Below are 24,558 nucleotides of genomic sequence, written 5' to 3' on the forward strand. Positions count from 1 at the left end.
TGCACTTGACAATCTAGCTCTTGCCATTTTTGGCGACTTGTTTCACTCTTTGAGCAGAACCCATATCTCTTGGTCATCCCTCGTAGGTCATTTAAAATTTAAGTTATGTTATCAAAATAGCCAACAAAAGTATAACTAGTTGATCTTTCATTTGAGTAACCAAGCTCTTCATGGGAGTAAGCTTCATTCAGAAATACTCCAAAGACTTATCTAGTTTATAGCATGACCGTGATGCCTGATAGATTGATTTACTTCAATTACCCAACCTGCTACACGAACAGATTTCTCTAATTTCTTTTTAAGCAAGTGCAAATAAAATTACTCTGGAAACACGAGTACAAAATGTGTTACAAGCATCCAACTGCAAACTACAAATCTAGTCTCTCAAAGATATTACATAAAACTGAATCAAACAAATCTAAGTAGGCTTTGTAATCCTTACACATATATATGATTTATATATATGTATATATATATATATAACCAACTATTGTATGAATTCAACCAGCCAACTCAATCTCCAGAATCACCTGGGGAAAAAATAAACAAGAAACTAATCTGTCAATTAAAAAGTTAATCTAAACATTCTCATGACTTCTCAACGACCACATTAAACTTTACATCAAGCACATGAAAAAACTTAATTCAAGCCTTTGGGAAATGTAGTATGTATATCCTTGGAAAACTTTATAGCTTAATAATATTCTGAAAGTTTTATATACTCATCGATATCCAAGCTTAAAGTTTTATTAATATAAAATGATTTTAATTATCTAAAACCTTTATCTAACATTAAAGTAAAGGTGGTACACGGCTTATTACCATTCTCCAAAATCAAATGAACTCCCAGATTAAGTTTCAATAAAATTCTTCATTTTCTTCTATTTCGCTAAATCAAATGGTTCTGTTATTCTTGCAATTTTCAATAATAAAACTATTATACTTAATCAATTAACTATAGATGTTATGTAGTGGGCAATTAGCGTATACATGAATTCAAGCCCAATAAAAACAAACCCATGAATTCGAAGTAAAGGTGCCGAATTACCAATGAAGACATGAAAAAATATATTCAAAATCACTTTAGTAACTAGAACTATACTTGAAATTAGGTATCATTGGGGCTCATTAAAAGAAGGGATAAGTATCTTGGAATGTAACAACCTTTGAACGAATGTCTATAGTAGAAAATAACTAAAGTTTTGTGTATTGTATGTAAACCTTTAAAAAATGTTTATTGTATGTAAGAAAACATATGTGGCAACCATATAGAGGTGTCACTTGTCTGATTTTAATTGGTTGAATACATTTTCTTACATACAATAAACATTATTTTCGAGTTGTTTACATACAATACACACAACTTTAGTTATTTCTTACTATAGACATTCGTTCAAAGTTTGTTACATTACAAGATACTTATCCCTTAAAAGAATGTTCTGGAAAAAAGAAAGGTTTTATGAGAATTCTAGGTTTATGGTGTGTTTCATTAGACAAGGATAAAAATGTAATATCACTTGTTAGATATTATCTGGATAAAGCTTTTTATATATTCAAACCATTCAGCTATAATAAAAATTCAAATTTGGATATATATGGTTTTTATGAATATTAACGTAAATTCTTTTTTATAAGAATAAATTAATGTAATTATGAAGTTTTGCATGAATATACACGAAAATTTTCCTTCTATAAAATATAATTTCGAAAGCAGTAGTCCAAGATAGTGGGGGTCGAGGGAAATCAGTGAAATAAAGGCAAGCATAGCCCACCTTGTTGGGGGTTGAAGGGAATCACAATGAAGTGAAGGCAAGCATGTGCTTCAACCAGATTGATAACATAATCAAGTACTTATAAATAATCCAATACCTACACAACAGTAGACATCAATAAAAATCTCCCAACTTAATGAACTAGTCACTGTCATTTTGCCATCCATGTATGGTCACCCTAGAAACTTGTACATGACACCAAATTTTATTTATTGATGAAAAAGTAGATTTCTAAGGTTAATATGTAGTTGTGAGTAACCAAAACATCAATTACCACTTGACATGGACTTGAATGTAGCTGGACAGCAGCATGCCTAGTACAAAAAATCTGCAACTAACTTTTAAACACAGCGATTCTTCGCAACATACTACTTATGTTGTAAAACGCAAACTCCTCGGCCAAAGAAACAAGGATTGCTCAGAACTTGGGAATTGGCCAAGGCTATTCTTCTAGAATCGGGCTAAAAAATAGGTCAGCGGGTCAAACTCAGTCAAAATTAGTCAAAGTTGTCCTATTTTATATAACTTATAAAGTATCTGCAGGTATACTAATATGATTGAAGTATTTGAAGAATTATCTTTATGTTTATAAACAATTATATTATGTTCCAAGTATATTTCTATACATATGATATCAAAAAATATCATTTTTAGATAAAAATATCCCGTTCCGAGTCGAAGTACAGAATTTTGCAACCTCGATACTACTTATGTGCATATGAGAAAACATAACAAACTGATGAAACATTTGAGAAAAGAGAATAGAAGAAAGCAATAAAGATTGAGAAAAAAAAACCCTTGGAACTTGAGGCAGGTAATGCAATTAGCCTCATTTGCACCTTTTTCTGCTTTATAGTAAGTGTAATTGTTTAGCTGTTATAAATTTCCCAATAAGGCTACAGTTCACACTAGTAGACACAACTTACTTTTAAATCAAACGCTACACATTTAGATGTTCAGTTATGTTAATTTTATTACATTTTTTGTGCCAACTATTTTTGTAATGCTTCTCTATGAATAATTAATAACACAGTTCTATTTAAATATTCGCAGTAATTTGGAACATATTAAAATCAACTTTAAAGTTGTAAGATAAAAATTGAAAACTTTTACTGATGTGGGGAAAATGCAAGTGACATGGGATATTTCCATGCAAGGTGGAGGAATATAGGACCAATGTTGGAGGCTATGCTCAAATCTAGTAGAAAGATTGGAGACAAATGTAACAATAGTTATTTGTAGATGTCTGGATGAAACCATTGAGGAGGAATGTGAAAAGGCGTATGCCATTAATTGTGTTGACAGTTTGACACGCATATGAGACTTTTAAAAGTGTGTATATATATATTTACACTATATATTCCCAGATGTACAGACTCCCATTCCTATTTGATTATGCTAAGATATCAGTGGGTGTCCATTTATGAATAGCTAGCTTTGTTGCAGTATATTTTTAAGTCAAATAAAACTACTCTAAAATAAAATCTGAGCTTTTTAAGTTGTATGTTAATTTTATGATAGTCAGAAAGTAGTCCTCTGTTTACATAAGGTAGAAACATAACATAAAATACGGGAAGGAAAAAAAGATGTGGCACATAAGGGAAGAGAAAGAAATCATAGACAAAAGTTTGTAGCCTATGAAACAGCTCTTTACCCCCCAACCCCCCCACAAACACACACACACACGTGTACCACATTATTAACGAAAACTTTCTATCTCCACCAAATATGTGAAACAGTTGAACAAAATGGCCAATTCTCAAAAGAAAGAAAATGAGTGCAACCTACTATCAACTAGTGCTACCATGAAAAATAATCAAGAGGGGAATGACACAATCCACTACCAAAAAAGCGAAGAAGCAAGTAAATAAACAAAACTACTGAAAGCAGCAAAGAGAAAAAAAAACTCACAATTATATAGAAGGGTTAGTGCCTTGAACGTCCACCGTCATGCTTGCCACTATCATACCTCCGCTCAGTATCATATCTGGATCTCTTGGGTTGGTCAACATATCTATCTCTCTCATCCCTTCTGCTTCCATGCTCTTGTTCCCGCTCTCTAGTGTCTTTTGATTCACGATGCTCCCTACCCTTTTCAAGCCTTTTGTATGTCTCATCTTCTTCATCTCTTTTGTGCTTTCTAACCCCACGATCTTCTTGATCTCTGATTTCTTTTCTTCCTTCCAAATACTTATCATCTTCATAATCAGCAACTTTTCTCTTGTAACTCCGTTCATCCCTAGTTAACATCTTTGTGTTTCCGTCACCATTATCATCATCTTGCCTTCTTCCACCCCTATCAACTTTCTCTTTTGTGTCTCTGTCAGGATCCTCATCGTCCTCATCACTATCATGCCGCCTCCTACCACCTTTGACCCTCTCTTTCTTGAGTTCTTCAATATCGCGCTGCCTTTTTTCACCCATTCTTATTTCTTTTCTATTTATTTCTTCACTGTTAACATTATGCTGCCTTCCTCCACCTCGTTCAGCTTCCCTATCTCTTTGTCTAGTTTCCTTTTTGTCAGAGGACTCAATATCATTTCCACGTCGCCTCTTTCCATCTCTATTAACTTCTTCATTCCTGTGATGTACGTCTTTGTCAGGGTCCTCATCATCACTATCATGTCTCCTACTTCTTTCAACTCTCTCTCTTTTTGGTTCTTCAATATCACGCTGCCTTTTTTCACCTGTTCTGATCTCCTTTTTATAGTACTCCTCACGCTTAACATCATGTTGCCCCTTTCCATCCCTTTCTCTAAGTCGCATATAATTTTCGTCAAGGGCCTCGGAGTCATTTCCACGTTGCCTCCTTCCACCCCTCCCAACTTCCTCCTTGCGATGTGTATCTTTGTCAGATTCCTCATCATCACTGTCATTTCTCCCTCTTCCCACTTTTTCAAGTCTCTCTTTCTCAATTCTTCTTCCTCTAACTGGACTTGCATCATGCCCTTTTCCATCCCTTTCTCTATTTTGTGTATCATTTTTGTCAGCCACAGCATCATTTCCATGTCGCCTCCTTCCGCCCCTCTCAACTTCCTCATTCTTGTAATTTATGTCTTCGTTGGATTCCTCATCATCACTATCATGTCTCCTTCCCGCCTTTTCAAGTCTCTCTTTCTCAATTCTTCTTCCTCTAACAGGACTCACATCATGCTTCCTACTACCTCCATCCCACCTATCGTATATACCTCTTCCATAGTCATTGGGAGTAGAAATATGTTTTTCTATTCTGCTATCCGTTCTAATTGGTTTCCTCTTCTCCTCAACTTGTCTTCTTCCACGTATATCTACGTCAAAAGCATCAGAATCATCATCTGAATCATGTCGTCTGCTCCTTGATGATAGCTGCTTCCCCTTTTCACTTTTAATGTTTGGGCGTTCATCAGAACTAGAGCTTCTATCTGAGTCATATCTCTTCGCATTTCGGACATTCTTTTTAGCATAATCAGAATCATCACTGTCATGTCTTCTACCTTTGTTAAGCTTATTTGTTGATTTCCGCCTACTTTTTCTCATATTATCATCAGAGTCGGATTCAGAGTCTTCCTCATCGTCACTTCTTCCCCTACTTTTCGGCTGCTTTTTCCTAGTATCTTTCAAAGGTTCCCTACTGCTGTCACTATCTGAATCACAACTGTCATCACTGATACTCTCACTATCTGAAGAGACTTCTCTTCTTTTCTTTGACCTTTTCTTGTAATGTTTACGCTCATCAAGACCATCTTTTCCAGCTTTGGTATCTTTTTCATTTTTACCATCGGCCCCGCTAGCAATTTTTTTATTATCTACTGCTTTTTCAGCATCATCCATTTTATCATCATCAGAGACAAGTGCATACTTCTTAACCTCATCTTCGTGGACTATCCCAAGAGCATTTTTTAAGTTCTCCATTTGCTTCTGCTTGCGTGCAGCAACTTGATGGGTCTGCGTATCTGAAAACCTGAACACCCAGAATACATCAGTTAAAGATACCCTATATGCAAAAACAAATTTGCCACATGCAATAATGTTAACATACCATTTGATACAAAGATTATTTTACATAACTTTTGTTGTTTCATTGAACAAACCTAACCAACAAACACGCCATTCTAAAGATAAAAAGATAATTTAATAAAAAAAAATCTGCCATTAATGACATTTTTGAGAGCTAAAACAAGATGACATAATATTACATCTCAAGTGTCTTGTATCTTATTGTGTGAAAATTACACCGTCTCTAAAGGATGATTCAATCATCCGCCAATGCCTTTTTTTTCTTTCTAAATCTTATTCTCAATCTGCTGTAAATAGACTGTAAAAAGAGTACATTATAAAAAGATGATATGTCCTACTTAGCCATAACTTTTCCACCATCAGCCCTAACAATATCAGACCACAATGATATTAATAAAACTCTCTTAGCTTTTTTTTTTTTCTAAATCTTATTCTCAATTTGCTGTAAATAGATAGTACAAACAAGTGGATTATAAAAAGATGATATGTCCTAGTTAGCCATAACTTTTCCACCATCAGCATGAACAATATCAGATCACAATGATATCAATAAAACTCTCTTAGAGGGATGAAACCAGAAACTAAAATCATAAGCCCGTTGAAGCACGGTGTGAGAAGACACAAAGGCTGTGTCCTAGAGTTTTATATAAAGAGAAAAGAGAGGAGAGGAAAAGAAGGTTAAAGAGATGGCAAGGTGGTTAATTTTTTATTTTTTTTTATCGTGTTCTTGAATTGTGAGGCAGTGACATGTAAGTGAAGGGGAGAAAAAGGGGTTGCTGATCCTAAGGTTCAAGAAAGAAGAAAAAGCTGAGACTTTACATACATACCCTTCATTCAATTGTTGAAACTATTAAGGGAGTGAAAGAAATAAAAGAAGTGTAATCTAGTCGATAATAAAAAGTTATACAGGAGCAACTTCCATCCCACCGTCCATTTTAGGGCAGAAATTTGTGGCTTAAAACCTATCCAATCCTCCTCTCCTTTTAATTCCAAAAGAAAAAAAATTACTCAAAACCAAATTATATTCTAGTCCACTTCTCTTCTCTAGCTTGCTTTAGAAGAAAAAATTTGAAAACACAACCAAAGATACATATGTGGGTGTTGAGGAAAAAAGAATGAGAACTGATATCACAGGAAACAAAGCCATAGAACATATAAAACTTCCAGACCTAATATAGATATACAAAAAACCAATCCTAAAAACACCTTTTTTAAAAGCCAGTGGATTGTTTTTATCTATGTTGGTCAAATAGATTATTGGTCATTTCCTCGTTAAGACGTGCCAAATTCCCGTATTATATAACAAAGTAACAGCTCTGATGAAGCCTTTGTTGCCCGAATAGTTAGAACTAAACTACAAATCACAAAACTAACCACTATGTGTTTCAGATTAATAAATTATTCACGAGACTTGGAAAATATTGGGGAGAAAATATTTCTTAATTTTGGATTTCTATTCATAGTTTTCTTGCTTCATCTTCATTTTGAAAATAAATAGTCAAACAAAATAAATTAATGAATTAGAGACAACAAGATACCATTCACCTAACAATGATATATTTTCAAATTTAAATCATACGGTAAAAAAAGGAAAACAAAAATTAAAGAGGAATTTTTCTGTAGTGACCAGGAATTTTTCTGTATGGTATTACCCCAATATTATTTTGCCACATTTGCCTTTGAAATATCAAGTGCCTGTCCTTGAAAAGATTATCATATCAAATTGGAATTTGAAGTAGATCTTTTAGCAACCACATCTCATATACACTGAGCAATTGAAAAACGGAGTGATACATTCCAAAACATTATCTTATTTTAACTTTAACCATATTGGTCCTTACTGTTCGGTCAGGTAATGATTTTACATCCATTTTAGCGATAGGCAGTACTTTAAGCAGAGGTGCATAGAACAATATGTTCTGACCAGATCATCCATAAAATCAAACTTGTTAGAAATTAAAGAGCCAAATATGACAACTTGCATACATGATATACGCTACGAAAGTCTACAGATTGACAAAAGATAAAGCCACATAATGACAATAGATAAAGAAACAAATTGCTGCATACTCACAAATTAACATCAAAGCCCATACCCTGATAGATTTTATAACTAAGTTAAACCAATAAATGCCACATCACTGTTTTTGACCCATCAACAGCTACCACCTCAGCAGCCAGCCACCACACTGCCACTATTACTAGAAGATCTTTTATATTTTATTTTGACTACCTAAAAATAATTCTCGAGCAGTCATTATTCCTAGTATATAATGTAAAACACAAATTTTGACAGTAGCATATATGTATTGCATACACATATTGTATACATACAAGTAACAAGTCACCTACAGTAGAACTTTCCAACTGATCAAAACTTGAAGTCAAAATTTCAATGTTATCTCAAATTAGTATTAGGCTTCTAGCTTCTATCCTTTAATGTCAGTACAATGCCTAGGCTTAAAATTCTAAAATCCTAGATATTCACCAGACACGTATAACCCCTTACAGTCTTCACCACCAAAGTGTTGTGTCCCTTACAATTTCCATGCTACATTTTCTTTAGAATTAAGTATCCTGGAATGTAACTAACTATGAACAAATGTCCATAGTAGGAAAAAACTAAGGTTTTGAACATTGTATGTTGACGGCTTGGTAAAGCTGTTCAAATCATGTAACCAACCGATCAAAGACTTACACGTGGCAACTCATATGGGTTGCTACGTTTACAATATTACATGAATATGACTATTTATAAGTTGTCAACATAAAATGTCCAAAAACCTTAGTTCATTCCTACTATAGACATTTGGTCATAGTTAATTACAAACTAGAGTACTTGACCCTTTTATTTAACAAATCCTAAATCCTAAGATTGGTGTACACTCGCTTCCAATAGCTTTGCTGGTACTATCTAACATAAAATTAAATTTCATAACATACATCTATATCACAATCTTGTCTATTCAATATCCTAGAAAACAACATATAAAATTATATGAACTTGATTTCATATATCATCACTGTAGTAAATGTTAAATTCCAAAGGCCGCCTATTCGCCTACAAGATCACTGAACGAGGCGAGTTAATAAATAATGTTACATCAGTTGAAATCTGCTTAAAATCAGTTTGAAGTATTCTAACAATTGTATAAATGCTTCTAAACATATTTCTCAGGTCCTGTGAGCTATAATGTACTCATCAATCTTTTAACTTCCGTAAATTTAATCATATGTTCCTATAAACACTTCTACATAATGTCAAAGTTTATACATATAAACCCCAATCCGAGTCCGATTACCAACAACATAACCAATCGCTCGAGTACCACTAAATGAGTTTTACAGCCACACAAACACACACACACTTATTACACGCTATGTTATCAATTTCGGTGAAATTTCGGTGGTATATCGGTTTTCGGTGGTGGGATTGTATAAATGCTTCTAAACATATTTCTCAGGTCCTGTGAGCTATAATGTACTCATCAATCTTTTAACTTCCGTAAATTTAATCATATGTTCCTATAAACACTTCTACATAATGTCAAAGTTTATACATATAAACCCCAATCCGAGTCCGATTACCAACAACATAACCAATCGCTCGAGTACCACTAAATGAGTTTTACAGCCACACAAACACACACACACTTATTACACGCTATGTTATCAATTTCGGTGAAATTTCGGTGGTATATCGGTTTTCGGTGGTGGGACATAATTTCGGTATTGAATTTCGGTTTAGATATCGTTTCCGAAATTTTCGGTGGTTTTGACCGAAATACCACCGAAATTTCCGAAATTTCAGTGAATTCTGTTTCAGCACTTCCAGGTTTTATCTTTTACTCTTATTTATGTATATTTATATATATATATAATATATATATAATGTTAGAATTACCGAAATACCACCGAAAAAGCGATATTTCGTATACCTGTCCGTGACCGAAACACCGAAATTTATGTCCTTGACTATACTTAGATTACAGCCCAAATTATTGTTTCTAAGCATAATTCTAGACTCCTATGAGCAACTATGTTTATGTTTCTAAAACATAATGATATGTATTGAGTGGTTGAGTAATGGGCCTATGGTTATTTGGACATATGTCATACATATCATTTCAAACTAAAATACACATCGACTACTCAATACCTCCTAAGCCAATTACTCAACCACTCGCCTAGCAAGTTTTCTACTTTTCTAATATAATTAGAAACCAAACTAATATAAAACAGATGATTAGAATCGATAACAAGAGTACGTCATCTTGGTTTTAAAAAGCGCGCCTAAGCGCTAGGCGCAAGCCTTGGTGCTTTTTGGTACTCAAGGTGCAGGGTGTACAGAAAGCGCGCGCTTTTGGGCCTTTTTTGTGAGCCTAGGCGCCAAAAAGCGCTAAAAAGCGTGAGCTTTTTGTACAGAATCGGATTTTTTTTTTATAGAAATAAGTAATTTTTTTCCTTAACTCTTCTTTCTCAACAAGATTGATCTCTTCTTTCTTTTTCACCAACGAGAACAACAATCTTTTGAGAATTTCTTTTCAAATACCAAATTTGATCAAAGCCGGACTTAAACGAGTATCTTACTGATGATGTTTTGGTATTTTATGTGTTATAAATACTATATAAATAATTTATAAAATTTCTTCATAAGTGTGCGCCTTGTGTACGAAAAGCTCGCCGCTCTTGTGCGCTTATCGCTTTTTAAAACCAAGCATGTCATACATATCACTAAAAACCAACATATATAATACACACCAAATTAATGTTTGTAAACATAATTCTATGGTCATATGGACATCTCACACATATCATTTCAAAATAATATATATATATATATGTGTATATATATATGTGTAACATACATATCTAGCCTATCAAGTTCTACAACTTTCTTATTTAATTAAAAACCAAATCAATCAAAAAAATATACAAATAACAAATTCAACAAGAGACTTACTTTTGATTAGGATCGAAAACAACAGCAGTAGCACCACCGGCATCTTCGGAAGCCATAGCGGCTTCCAACGTCTTCCTGACGTCATCTAACTTCTCAGCAATCTCATCATCAGTATATCCTTGTTCAATAAGCTTATCTTCAAGCACAGTTAGCTTCAATTGGATCTCACGTTTTCGCTCATGTTCTAATATATCTTTATTAGGTTTTCTACCCACGCCGCCTTCTAATCCTGTACCGTTATTGTTGTTTGTTGAGGTTTTGGTGGCGCGTGGCTTCACGAAGAACTTGTTGCTCTGGATGTATCCGTTTGTTCCGGATCCCCTGGCGGTTTGTAACCCGATTCCGTTATACATGATGATTGGTATCGGAAGGATATGATATGGGAACAGGGGTATATATAATAGAGATTTTATTTGATCGATAGTTTTGAAACCCTAGGATATTTGGGGACGGGGATAGTATACGAGAGAATTTTACGAGTATTTATTTATTTTGATGTATTTTGTTGTAGATTCCTATTTTCGTTTATACGATTGTTTCTTGATTTTATGTGTTAAATTTTTTTTTTTTAAAGTACACATTCGACTCCACAAACTAGTTGGTCGCAAGTCGCAACATTAATCTAGTTTGAAACAATAGCAACTTTTCCGATTAATATTACGATGTTTCATTTATATCAAAATTCAAAAACTAGATTATTGTCTTGTGTAATACGCGAGAGAATATATTTTAACTAATGACATATTATCGTTTCGTAATATAATAAATTGACAAACGTGGATAAATATGTTGAAAATGGATTAATTAGTACCGTGATGCGAAATATGTAAATTAATACCTTTGCTAAAATGAGTTAATTTAGAGACGAACAAACTTTTATTGAAAACAATTACATTTACAATCAAATTTAAGATTAAAACATAAAACTTTATGATTTTATGTTTCTATAAACAATTAGTAAAACTGAAAATAAATGTATGAAGTGATAATTTGAAATTCAAGATAATTAAATTTGTTTAGCTGAATATAGTTAAGAACTAAATATAGATTTACTTCTTTTTAAGCCGTGTAGCTATATTAGTCATTTTTTATAATTTTTTACGTAATTTAATGCTTATATAAATACACACATTAAGAAATTAACAAAATTAAAAATAATCTTATATAAAGTATGAAAATATCATAGCAATATTTAACTATTACACTTATATCTAATATTCATTGGACAGGGATAAGAGTTTTGAAACCCCTAAAGAATTATTTGACAAAGAAGACACAAAGAAGAGAAAGATCGGTGATAATAACATGGAGTAAGGTATGAATAATGTTAATGTGATTAAAGGCTCAACCCGATGGAAGATGAAGTTCAACTAAAGTATTCAAGAGAGCTCTGGAGTGAAATGAACGGCTTAAACCATGATAGGGTGGGAGGCATTCAAATCTGTTCATGCGGGCCCTGCGAATAAATTTACCCAGAAAAATGAAACTACAGTCAAGATTAGATTTACAGATTTTGATATCTTGTTTAGCTGAGTCTTATAGAAATAAGTGGGTGACATATAAATATGAACAGGTCCTCTGATCCTGGAGCATGGGGAAGAGATCGATGATATATCCAAACAATAGGTTGATCCTCATTTCTACCACTGGAGAAAGTATACCCAATGAGGAGATCGAATGGAAAGAAAGAATTCACCAAAAAGGCTAATAAGAAATTACGGAAAAAGAAAGATAGTAATTTTCTGAAGAAAAAACAAGGAACATGAGATTGCATGTGAGAAAATACTCACATTAAATCTATATAAAAAAGAAGATTTCAATTCAGAAAGAAAATAAGCTTTTGCCTATGGGATTAATGAGACAAAACAGAGGAAGAGGGAAGGGGCCGACAGGGGTAAGTATGGTGGAGGAACTAGGGGTACAAGTGGAGGTGAAAATAGTGGAAGAAATTCGAGTGGTGTGCAAACATGGATATGTTCAAACAATTGGCTGATCCTCATTTCTACCATTGAAGAAAGTAGGGGTGTAAGAAATGAACCGGAAAACCGAAAAGCCGATCCGAACCGCGTGATCCGAAACCGAAAAAAACGAAACCGAAAAAAACCGAAACCCTAAAAAACCGAAATAAAAAAAACCGATGTGTATCCGTTCGGTTACAATTTTCAATATTCATTATCCACGGTTAACCGAACCGAACCGAACCGAATTTTGATATATACCTACATATAATCATATATATTTATATGTACACATATTAAGAAAATATACCCAAAGAGTAGAGGATCGAATGGAAAGAAAGAATTTACCAAAAAGGCCAATAAAAAATTATGGGATGAGATAGATATTAATTTTTTTAAGGAAAAAACATAAGGAACATGAGATTGCGTGTGAGAAAATACTCACATTGAATTGTCTGTATAAGAAAGAAGATTTCAATTCAGAAGGAAAAGAAGTTTTTGCCTATGGGGTTAATGAGACGAAACAGAGGAAGAAGGAAAGGGGCGACAAGGGTAGGTATGGTGGAGGAAATAGGGGTACAGGTAGAGTTGAAAATAGTGGAAGAAGTTTGAGTGGTGTGCAAACATGCATATGTCCAAACAATTGGTTGATCCTCATTTCTACCATTGGAGAAAGTATACCCAAGGATTATGATGGTGGTGTTTTATTCTTGTCTTTAAATTTATGTTGTGCAAGTAACTATCTAAACTAACACACACTTTAACGAGCAGAGAACCCGGTCAATGCAATATAGCCTAGTTGTAAGTTACATGATCGTTCGCAGGGACGCGTTGCGTTACCTAATCTAGTAGTACGTGTAATTCTAGTTTGTTCGGGGGTTTGTCACTAACTCCTAATAAACTAATACTTTTGACAGTAAAATAAATAAAATCTAACCACGCGCTTTGCAGCGAGAGACTAATCTGAAAGTAGTTTGGAAAAAGCAAATAACAGTAATTAAATTAAAATACTTGTTTGGCATCTCCGATCTCATGGTACGACCAAATACTATCTTACTGGTTTCTTAGCTAGTTGGAAACTTAATCACGGTTCAGATTCTCGTTAGATTCACTTTACCTAGTTAGTAGTGTTGTCGTTAGACTCACACTACCCATTAAAACAAATTCTCGCTAGATTCATTGTTTTAAGTATTATGACCTAAAGTTTGTGTTACTAATTCATCTTTTAATTACCTGGCTCTTAAGCCATGACCAGATATAATTCCCTCCGGTGACCACAGTGCTCGTTTCCAAGTCAAAGGACTGGTATTGTTAAACTCCATGTTCAATTCATCCTAGTTACTATGGTTCTGGATCCCTCGGTTACAAGTGAATCACTTTTTACTTCTAGTTATAGACCGACTAGTTGTTTTCTGTCCTAGCAGATTAGTCCTAGTGCATGATCATAGACAACCATTAGAATTAAACTAATATGTTTAGATATAAAACCAATAGCAACATGAATTACTAATAAACATGGATCTACGATAAACAGTAAAGCACACTCCAACAGAATCTAAACAAACACAGTAAAACAATAAGTGTCTACATGATCACATTGATCCAAACAAGTATTCATGTAATAACACGATTTCTGCTCTAGATTCGATCTCAACAATGGTGGATGTAAGTGTGTGTGTTCTTGGTGTGTTTAGTGTGTGTATTGAGAGAGAGTATGTGTGTGTGTGTTTTAGACGGATAGAGGTGTGTGTAAATTATGAAGGTTGTTATTGAAATAGTTATATGTACATGTATATATATGATGCCTAAGGAATGAAGAGTATTTATACTATAAGTCCTTACACATGCTAAACTTTATATTTAGCTCCTCATTCTTAGTTATCATATATCTATGATTTAACAACAAGTAAGTCCACAATCTTAATTACAATTTATCACTATTTTTGGATTTCTAACATTCTTCCCCTTAGTGATATATTGTAATGGATGAAGTACGTATTATTTTGTCTTGTAGGAATGAAGTAGATGAGCCCGGTGGTGAAGACAATTGGTATGATGAAACAAGACTTCAAAGCTTTCTCATTGTCTTTGGAGAGCTTGAATCAATCTTGGTCTGGGACTTCTTGAAGTTAAAACATAAGGTAATTCTCAATGTTCTTAATTGAACAGAGAATAAAAAGTGTGTCTTGAATCTTTGAAAATTGTTGAACCAAGAATCAGAGTTGTCTTTTGAAAATGCGGAAGGTATAAACTTGGCGTTGGTTCTTCAATCTTCGATTCTTGAGTGAAAAATTGTTTTCTTGGAATAAAGTATCAAACACTTGTACTGTCCCCCTTGATGTATGCATAGGAACATTCTTGAACAAGTGTAAATGAACAACTTGAAGATCTTGAATAAAATCTGTTGATGAAGACTCTTTTGAAGCTTTACTTCTTGGTCTTGAATCTTCCAATCAATTTTCAACTTTTCGTAGCTTTGATCTTTGTTACATTTAACTTGAACACTTTGGAGAGTAAATATTTGAATGAAATTTGGATAAATCTCTTATGAAGTGATCATGTTCCCCCTCAATTCATGAGTATAAACATTTTGGAGCATCTTTAAACATTTGTTCCATCTTGAGATAATATCATCTCATCATTGGTCTCATTCTTATCTTTGTAATCATCTTGTATTTCTTTTTCAAGTCAAGAACTTAGTCGACTAAAATCCAGTGAAAATCTGAGCTCAATTGACTGAAATTCCATTAATTGCAAGTTTTTCCATCAATCTCATACATCCTTAACTCTAAATATTCTCTCTTATCTTCATCCCTAACCTCCATACACTCACTTTAGCACAAATCAAGCTAAAAAATCAATCATAATCGTTTTCTCCCCCTCATAATGACAAAGTTGGGAACCAATGTCATTATGCAAACATTGATTGATTAAATACTAAAAGAAATAACACAAGTTAAAACAAGATTTGCCTGGAGAAATATCAAGCATCAACTCATCAACTCAAACCATTAGCCCAACCCAAAGAATCCTAAGGGTAACTAAAATGTAAGTTTGAAGTTGTTGGTACAAACGTTATAGAATGGTGTTGGTGGTTTTTGTGTTTGTGAGAAGAGAAATGGAAAAACCGGATAAGAATGATCCGTTAACATGTTCAAAAATAAAAAAGATTAATGAAATGACCGATAGAAATGTATAACATTTTTCAGATTTCCTATGTATCATTGAAATATGCACAAAGCAATGTTCTAACATAGTTGGGTCTTGCAGCTTTTCAACCACGAGATTGCTTCAAAGAATATAAATCATGGCCAGTGTCACGAAGGCGTTCGATAACCATAATCTATTATCCTTAAAGACTTTTAGGTAATACCCGAGGCCACTATTAGACTTCTCGTTCACTCGAAAATCACATAAATGCAATTATGAGACCTACGTTCAATGTTGGAAAAGATGTTAGCATTGGTAGGATTTTCATTTGATCATCGTGGAATATCAATTAAGATATCACTACAAATGTTCCGGCTATATCACATAGATAAGCAATAATATCACAAAGATATGACTCAAATGTGTCTTAAGAAAATGAAAATGATCAAATGAATTATCAAGCACGATAGTTCTAGACACAATGTGATCGAATGAAGTTGGGGACTGGAGCAGAATGTCTCCCTTTTTTCAATATCAACATCTTCCAAATGAAGAGTCAATAGAAATGTGAAAATCTCCGTAAGAAATGAAACAAGTATTTGTTAAGAAACACTTGAGTGGTTAGGTAAAGATGTGCATCGCTTCACTGGGTCCATGAAGTCTTTATCAAGATATCAACAAATGACATCCGATAGAAATGTGTTTTACCCAACGATTTTAGAAATTTAGGGAAGGGTATCATTTCTTTTAACCCTTTTCTCACAACATATCACTATAACCTCTCACTTTTCGACTTTACTCCCTCCAACCTATTTGCACGAAATTATCATCACTCAAAATACCCTCACAATCTAATGAAAGAATTGAATACTCCGGGGTTAGAACTCATCGGTGATGATGAAGTTCATGGAGTGAATGAATCACTCAAGTGCAACCTAATCAACGAACTTCAATTGAGGAAAAGTCATTTGAAAATCATCAAACGTGTGTATGAAAAAAAATTTGAAAACACATTTGAAGTTTTGAAATTTTTGAAATCACAAACTCCCCCTTAATCTATGCAAAGATATATCAAAATGTTTTTCATAAAAAGGTAGAGCAAAAATTGGTTTTTGTGAGATCAGAACAAAATCTTTGCTGTGATATATGCAGAAAAATTTGAGAGTCTAAAGTGAACAAAAAAATTTTGGAAACACAAAATTTTTGCTTCAACAACAATGTTCATAGTAAGAATACTAGGGAGTACAAAAGGGCGTTCAATCCTTTCCATCTTACATCAACAAGTTGGATTCAAAATAAAACATTTAAACACATTTAACTTAATCAATTGTTCAAGATGAGACAACTAGGGAGTACACAAAGGCGTTCAATCCTTCGCTTCTCATATCAACAATTGAGAGTTTTGGTAAAAAAAAATTTGTTTAACAATGGAGAGTAACAAAATCTTTTGGCGGGAAAAATAATTTTTGCCTAGGGTTTTCAAAAGAAATCATGAAAGCCTCTTTTGGAAATAAATCAAACAATGAAGCACGGGTTATACACAGAATATGTATAAGCCACTTTGAAATAAATAAATCATTGAAGCACGGATTACATACATAGTATATGTAAACCACTAAGATATAAATAAAATTATGAAGCCCAGGTTACATACATAGTATATGTAAGCTACTAAGATATAAATAAAATTATGAAGCCCGGGTTACATACATAGTATATGTAAGCCACTAGAAAAAGAAAATCTTTTTGTTATTTTTCAAAATTTTATATTTTTGTATTTGATTTTTGTCTTTTCAAATTTTGTATTTTGTTTTTCAAGAATGTATCAAAAACAAGATAAGTTAAGGTTCAAGATTTAACATGCCAAGCTTGGAGATAAGAAAATTAAACCTCTTTTCATCCAATGGTTTGGTGAACAAATCTGCAAGCTGATAGTCTGTGCCCACAAAGTAGAGCTCGATGTCACATTTCTCAATATGATCTTTGAGAAAATGATATCTCACATCAACATTCTTTGATCGAGAGTGGTTCACTGAGTTGACTGCAATAGCAATGGCACTTAGAGAGTCACAATAGATAGGGATATGATCATATTTCAGACCATAATCAGTTAGTTGCGTCTTCATCCATAACACTTAAGCACAACAACTAGCCGCAGCCACATATTCAGCTTCAGCTGTTGATAGTGACACACAATTCTGTTTCTTGGAAGACCAACTCACAATTTTATCACCTAAAAATTGTAAAGTACCGGAAGTGCTCTTGCGATCAAGCTTACAACTTGCATGATCTGCATCTGAATAGGCAGTTAGATTGAATCCAGTATCCCTTGGATACCAGAGACCTAAATTGGGTGTACCGTTCAGATAACGAAATATTCGTTTCACAGCTTGAAAATGTAAATCAGTTGGAGCAGCTTGATACCTAGCACACATACATGTTGCAAACATTATATCTGGGCGAGATGCTGTGAGATACAACAATGAACCAATCATACTTCTATATCTCTTTTGGTCAAATGGTTTCCCATTTTTATGAGCATTTATGTTTGTTCGAGCAGCCATTGGGGTAGAAATTGAAGAACATGAAGTCATATCAAACTTTTTCAACATATCACTTATGTATTTACCTTGTGATATAAAAATACCATTTGATAATTGTTTGATTTGAAGACCCAAAAAGTAGTTCATTTCCTCAATCATACTCATTTCAAAATGATTAACCATTAGAGATGAAAAGTTTCGGCAAAATGTTTGACTGGTTGACCCAAAGATAATGTCATCAACATATATTTGGACAAGAAGAACATGTTTACCTTGTTTACGAATGAACAGGGTAGGATCTATTGTGCCTTTGGTAAAGCCACCTTTAATCAAGAAAGTATTTAAGGAATCATACCATGAGCGGGGTGCTTGCTTAAGACCGTAGAGAGCCTTGTCTAACCTGTAGACATGGTTTGGCCTTTTAGAATCAACAAAACCTTCTGGTTGTTCAACATAAACTTCTTCTTTGAGGTCCCCATTCAAGAAAGCTGTCTTCACATCCATTTGAAACACAGTGAAGTTTCGGAATGCGGCATAAGCTAAGAAAATCCAAATGGCTTCCATTTTTGCAACTGGAGCAAAAGTTTCGTCGAAGTCAACACCAGGTTGTTAGCAATAACCCTTTGCAACTAGTCGAGCTTTGTTCCTTACTACTACTCCATTCTCATCCTTCTTATTCTTGAAAATCCACTTTGTTCTAATAGGTTCATCTTTTCTTGGATTTGGAACTAATCTCCATACTTCCAGTCTTTCAAATTGAGCGAGTTCTTCTTGCATAGCTTTAACCCACTCTGGATCACGAAGAGCTTCAGAGACAGTTTTGGGTTCGATGTTGCTGAGAGAAAGTGCAACAAGACACTCGTTTACTGAAGTACGAGTAGATACTCCGGCTTGTGGATCTCCAATAAATTGATCAGTAGGATGATTTTTCAGCATACGTGACCATTTGCGATCATGAGGAAGAGGATCTTGTTGTTGAACATCTACATCATCATCATTAAAACCTGAGTTTTGTTGAGAGATGGAATCATAGCTTGGTAGAACAGCTTCCTCATAGGATAGATGATCGAAGTCAAGTGGCACATACACATTTGGAGTGTTTATCGGATTGGTAGTCTGAGTAAACTGGGTAGGTTGTTCTTGAACATTCACTTGAGAAGAATTATTAGGAGAGGGTGTTGAAGAAGAATCATTAGAAGAGGATGAAGAACTACTACTAGAAGATGTAGCACCTAGCTCAGAAGATCTTGATGATGATTCATGATTGTTGTCAGGAACTGGATTATTTGTGTGAATTGGTTCAACGATGATTCGAGGTCCTTTATCATGAATCGGTTTAGAATTGTAGAATTCTTCAAAAAGAATATCTAATTCATTACTTGTTGGAGTTGGAAACTTCTTGAATTTAGATGCTAAAGTAGAAGTCCTTGATGAAGTACTTGAAGCACTTGGATCATTACTTGTTGGTATCAAACTTTCTTGTTCAAAGATCATGCCCGACATCTCATCAAACCAAACATTCATTGTTTCTTGAATTGTATTTGTTCGGCGATTGTAGATTCGGTAGGCAATTGATGTCTTGGAATAACCAACAAAGTAACCTTCATCACCTTTCTTCTCGAACTTTCCAAGATTCTCCCGATCATTCAAGGTATAACAGACACACCCAAAGATATGAAAATAGTTGATGTTGGGTTTGCGTTTGTTAACAACCTCATAAGGAGTCTTCTCGAAATGCTGATTGACAATGGACCGATTCTGAGTGTGACAAGCAGTGTCGACAGCTTCAGCCCACATATTGAAAGGCAACTTGGAATAAGCAAGCATTGTTCTTGCAGCTTCCACGAGTGTTCGATTTCTCCTTTCAACGACACCGTTTTGTTGTGGGGTACGAACTGCAGAGAATTGGTGAGTAATGCCCTTGGATTTACAAAACTCATCAAATACGGCATTCTTGAACTTAGTACCATTATCCGAACGGATGTAATGGACTGGAAGTTGAAGATTTACTTGAGTAGAAGTGATGAAATCGATCAAAATCTGAGTTGTTTCATCTTTGGAGGCAAGAAACTTGACCCAAGTATATCTTGAATAATCATCAACAATAACCAAGATGTATTTCTTCCCATTTCGACTTTGTACTTTCATCGGCCCACAAAGATCCATGTGAAGCAAATGAAGAGGTGCTAATGAATTTGGAGATTTCTTCGGTTTATGAGAAGCTAGTTTAATCTTCCCAACAGCACAAGAAGGACAAACATGCTCACTCTCATACTTATAGTCCGGCAAGCCTTCAACAAGATGCTTGTTGACCAAAGTATTGATGGTTGGAAAATTTAGGTGAGAAAGCCTTCTATGCCACAACCAAGAATTCTTTGATGTAGCTTTCGAAATGAGATAAATATTGTAGGTTGGTTGGTTATCATTAAGATTGACGGTAAAAAGGTTATCATCGCGGTCGCCACACAGAATGTCAACTCCATCTAGAGTTTGGATTTTGCAAAGAGATTGTCGAAAAAGAAGTTGAAGATTATTGTCACAGAATTGTCCAACACTGAACAAGTTATGACTTAATCCTTCAACATAATGAACTTTCTTGATGACAATTCCATTGCGTTCAATGTCTCCATAACCTAAGATAGGAGCGAAATTGTTGTTCCCAAATCGAACAGTTCCCATGAATCATTCGATAAAGTTCTTGAGCAATGCTTTATTGCCAGTCATGTGTTTTGAACATCCGGAATCGAGTATCCAAACGCAGATGGTTATTTCCTGCAATCAAAGAAATTTAACCGACTTTAGGTACCCACTTGAAGACGAGTCCTTTATGGTTAGTTAACATAGGCAGGGTATATAACTTAGTATCACTAGTTAAGCTCTTTCCACCTGTTGAATTGACACTAAGAAGATTAGAATGAGAGTTTTTGAACACTTTCATCTTTTTAGAGTCTTTTGTTGGTGCAGAAACTTCTTGTTTCTTTGGTTTATCGTGAGAAAACCACCCATATCTATCCCTATATCTAGTTGCACCATTTGAAGTATCCCTAGTTAGCGAAACTGAGCTAGACTTAGATACCTTAGATAATGAACTAGATTGAAAGTTAGATGAAGAAACATTAGGATTGTCTTTCAGAAGTTTCACTTTGGTGTACTTTGTTCTGGGAATGGTCTTTGGTTCAGTCTTGACGAGTTTGGCCTTAACTCGATCCTTAGAATAATATGAAGTTGGAGCTTTGTTAAATGGGTTTTGAGAATCCTCATTTGTTTCAACTTTGATTTTGGTAGATTCAATCTTTTTCTTAGTTTATGAATCAAAAACATATTCTCCCTCCATGAATTTATCAAAATCATCTTTTGTGAAGAATTCCACCGGAGGTTGATTAGTTTTAAATTCTTTTGAAGTTTTTGAAAAATCAGGAATCTTGGGATCCAACTTCACATCATGGGTAGTCTCAGAAATTAGGTCAACTTGAACTGACATATCTTTGGTTTCACAAGAAATTTGAGTAGAAGTATCAACACCTATATTAGCACTAAACTTAGGGTGAACAACTAACTCATCAAGAGTATCACAAGTGAAAAACCCATAGAAGTACCATATCAAAACTAAAAAATGTGCAAGTTCGTCATTAGATAAATCAGATTGCACATAATCATCAACTATTACAGTAGCAGCATTTTGACATGAACATTCAAGAGAATCAGTCAAGGTCTGAGTGGAGGAATTTGTAGATGAGACACAAGTAGTTTGGGTTGAATGTTCTACTAATTCAATTAGGTCAGTTTGAGTAGAAGCATTCTCACAAACTTTCTTAGCATGTACAACAACTAATTCATCTTCTGAATATGGATTTTGAGACTTGAGATGATCAATGACTTTTTGTTGAGAATCCACCTTTTGTTGTAAACCTTCTATTTGTTTTTCCAAAAATGTTGATGGAATATACATCTTAGTAGGTTTAGGTGAAGGACTAACAGATTATTGGTTTTGAAAATTCGATGCAATTTCTTTCAATTTAAAAATTGAAGACTCTTTTGTTTTGTAAGAAGCATTTAGAGCATCATAGTTAACCAAAAATTCATCTTTAGGTTTCTCAACTTCATCGGTCTCAAATTCGTTATCCAATGGACGAATAAATTGTTGTACCATACCCAGTCGAAGAAACTTTTCATCATACAAAGGTTCTATTTCATCCTTGGCTTTTTGCAATGGTGTGATATTCTCAAATCCCAACCCGAGAAGAAGATCATCTTTTGCAATTTTTGACTTGTTAAAATAGGCAGTGAAATCCAAGAGAGGGTTTTGTTCAACTTTATATAACTTCTCTTGATAGAAAAGTATATTCTTTTTAAATTCCTCAACTTGTTTTTCAAGATTTCCAATCTCAACGCCTTTTAGAAAACAAGTATGATTTAAGTCAGAAATCTTCCTTTCGAGTTCAACGTTGTTTAGTTTAGCTTCTTGAAGCTTCTTATTGAGAATATCAACATCCATTTGTCTAGCATTTGCCCGAAGCCATTTATTGGTCTTTTGAATTTCAAGATCTTGATTGGCTTTTTCAAGATCTTGAATGGTCTTTTCAAGATTAAGACATTTTTCTAATAACTTAGAATCAGGAGAGGCATTCAACTCACATTCTTTAACCAACATCCTTTCTTTATATGATTGAAAGTCTTGTTTAATAGTATCATGATCAAAAAGTAATTTTGAATATTTTTCAAGAAGTTTTGAAAATTCACTTTTAGATAATAAAATACTATTTTGCAAATTTTTGTTTTTGTTGGCTAAAGTCTTAATATGAGTTGTCAAGTTAGATAGAGCTAAATTAAGTGACTCTTTATCTCTAACTAATGAAAGAGTAGAGTTAAGATTTACCTCATCATCAGGATTCATCATCAGTGCTTTCAGCCTCAAAAGCTTTGTTCTTGGCCAACCTCGCCATAAAGCAAACATTAGCAGAAAGATCTTCATCTTCATCATCTGAGAGCAATAGCCATTTGTCATATTCAGCAAGCAATGCATGACCAGCTTCCACTTGCTTGGCTAATAACATCTTCTGCTTGTAGTACTCATAGTTCCGCTTACGAGGTTGTTTGCAATCAATAGCAAAATGACCAGGAATACCACAGTTGTAGCACTTTTTGTCAGATGCTTTACCCTTCTCAACAACTTGTTTCTCATAGCCTTCTTTCTTTTCAACATGCTTTGATCCAATTGATTCACCTTGTTCATAGTTCTTGGAATGATAGTGTTCCTTCTTGGGAAATGCACTTGTTGAAGACGTGCGGAGATTGTTATTTGTAGGCCTCGCTTTGTAGAACTTTTTCTTGAAATGCTTAGTTACCGCGGCAAGAGCTTGACATAGTTCATCTGAGACACCTTCTCTTGTAGCCATCATATCATCTCCCTCCTCATCAGATGAAGAAACAACCACCATTTGCCTTTTAAGAGCTTCAGAAACCTTCTTTTCAACAATCAATGCCAAAGGATCAGAAGATACAACTTCTGGCATTTTGTTTGATGAAGCTTTGTTTAGAACTTGATGTTCATTGAGTTTGAAGGATTCATGAAGATTATGGATGGTGAACTTGGCCAGATTTTGATGTTGCTTAATCTGTGTTCCAAAATCTTCCCATTCAGGACCAAGAGCTTTGATGAATTTGATGTTTAACTCAATATCTGATTTCTTGACATTGTTCTTCCTAAGTTCATTTATGACATTGCAGAATCTACAGTAGACAGCCTCTAGAGATTCATTTGGCAATTTGCTGAAGTTGTCAAACTCAGTCAACATATTTGTGAATCTTATTGTTGAAGTCAGGTCAGATCCTTCCATTTGTCTTGCCACCTCATCCCATATCTCCTTGGTTGTATCATAAGAATCAACAGAACCATAGATTTCATCTGGTAGTGCTTTGTATAAGCATGATCTAGCTCTGTTATCTGCAGTTGTTCGTTTTTGTTCAGCATTCAAAAGATCAAGAGTGAGTATTGCACCGGTAGTGGGATGGCGATGAACTGCAAGTCCATTAAGAATGGAATCTTTAAGTAGGTGACCATTTGGTTGACATTCCACATAGTCCATGAATCTTTTCTTCCATAGTCCATAAGAACCACGGTAGAGAACTGGAGGTCTTGTATCAGAACCCAATGCCAATGCTTCACGAGAAGCCAT

The 24,558-nt window shown here is 34.3% G+C and overlaps 1 protein-coding gene across 2 annotated transcripts; it reads right to left on the bottom strand.

Annotated features, from left to right (window-relative positions):
* Nucleotides 1–291: 291 nt before the first annotated feature.
* LOC122595562 (zinc finger CCCH domain-containing protein 13-like) lies at nucleotides 292–11,230 on the bottom strand. Of its 2 annotated transcripts, XR_006323234.1 has the most exons (4): nucleotides 10,732–11,230; nucleotides 3,684–5,712; nucleotides 1,773–1,869; nucleotides 292–530 (listed from the first exon to the last, which is right to left on the bottom strand). XR_006323234.1 is itself a non-coding variant. In XM_043767944.1 (3 exons), the coding sequence occupies exons 1-2, from the start codon at nucleotides 11,082–11,084 to the stop codon at nucleotides 3,699–3,701; spliced, it is 2,367 nt and encodes a 788-aa protein (XP_043623879.1). In that variant the 5' UTR covers nucleotides 11,085–11,229; the 3' UTR covers nucleotides 292–530; nucleotides 3,684–3,698. The 2 variants fall into 2 exon arrangements, 1 of the variants encoding a protein (XP_043623879.1); XM_043767944.1 differs by lacking the exon at nucleotides 1,773–1,869 and having other exon boundaries at nucleotides 10,732–11,229.
* Between the last annotated feature and the right edge of the window lie 13,328 nt (nucleotides 11,231–24,558).

This window comes from Erigeron canadensis, chromosome 4, assembly GCF_010389155.1.
Source record: "Erigeron canadensis isolate Cc75 chromosome 4, C_canadensis_v1, whole genome shotgun sequence".
Taxonomy (NCBI): Eukaryota; Viridiplantae; Streptophyta; class Magnoliopsida; order Asterales; family Asteraceae; genus Erigeron; species Erigeron canadensis.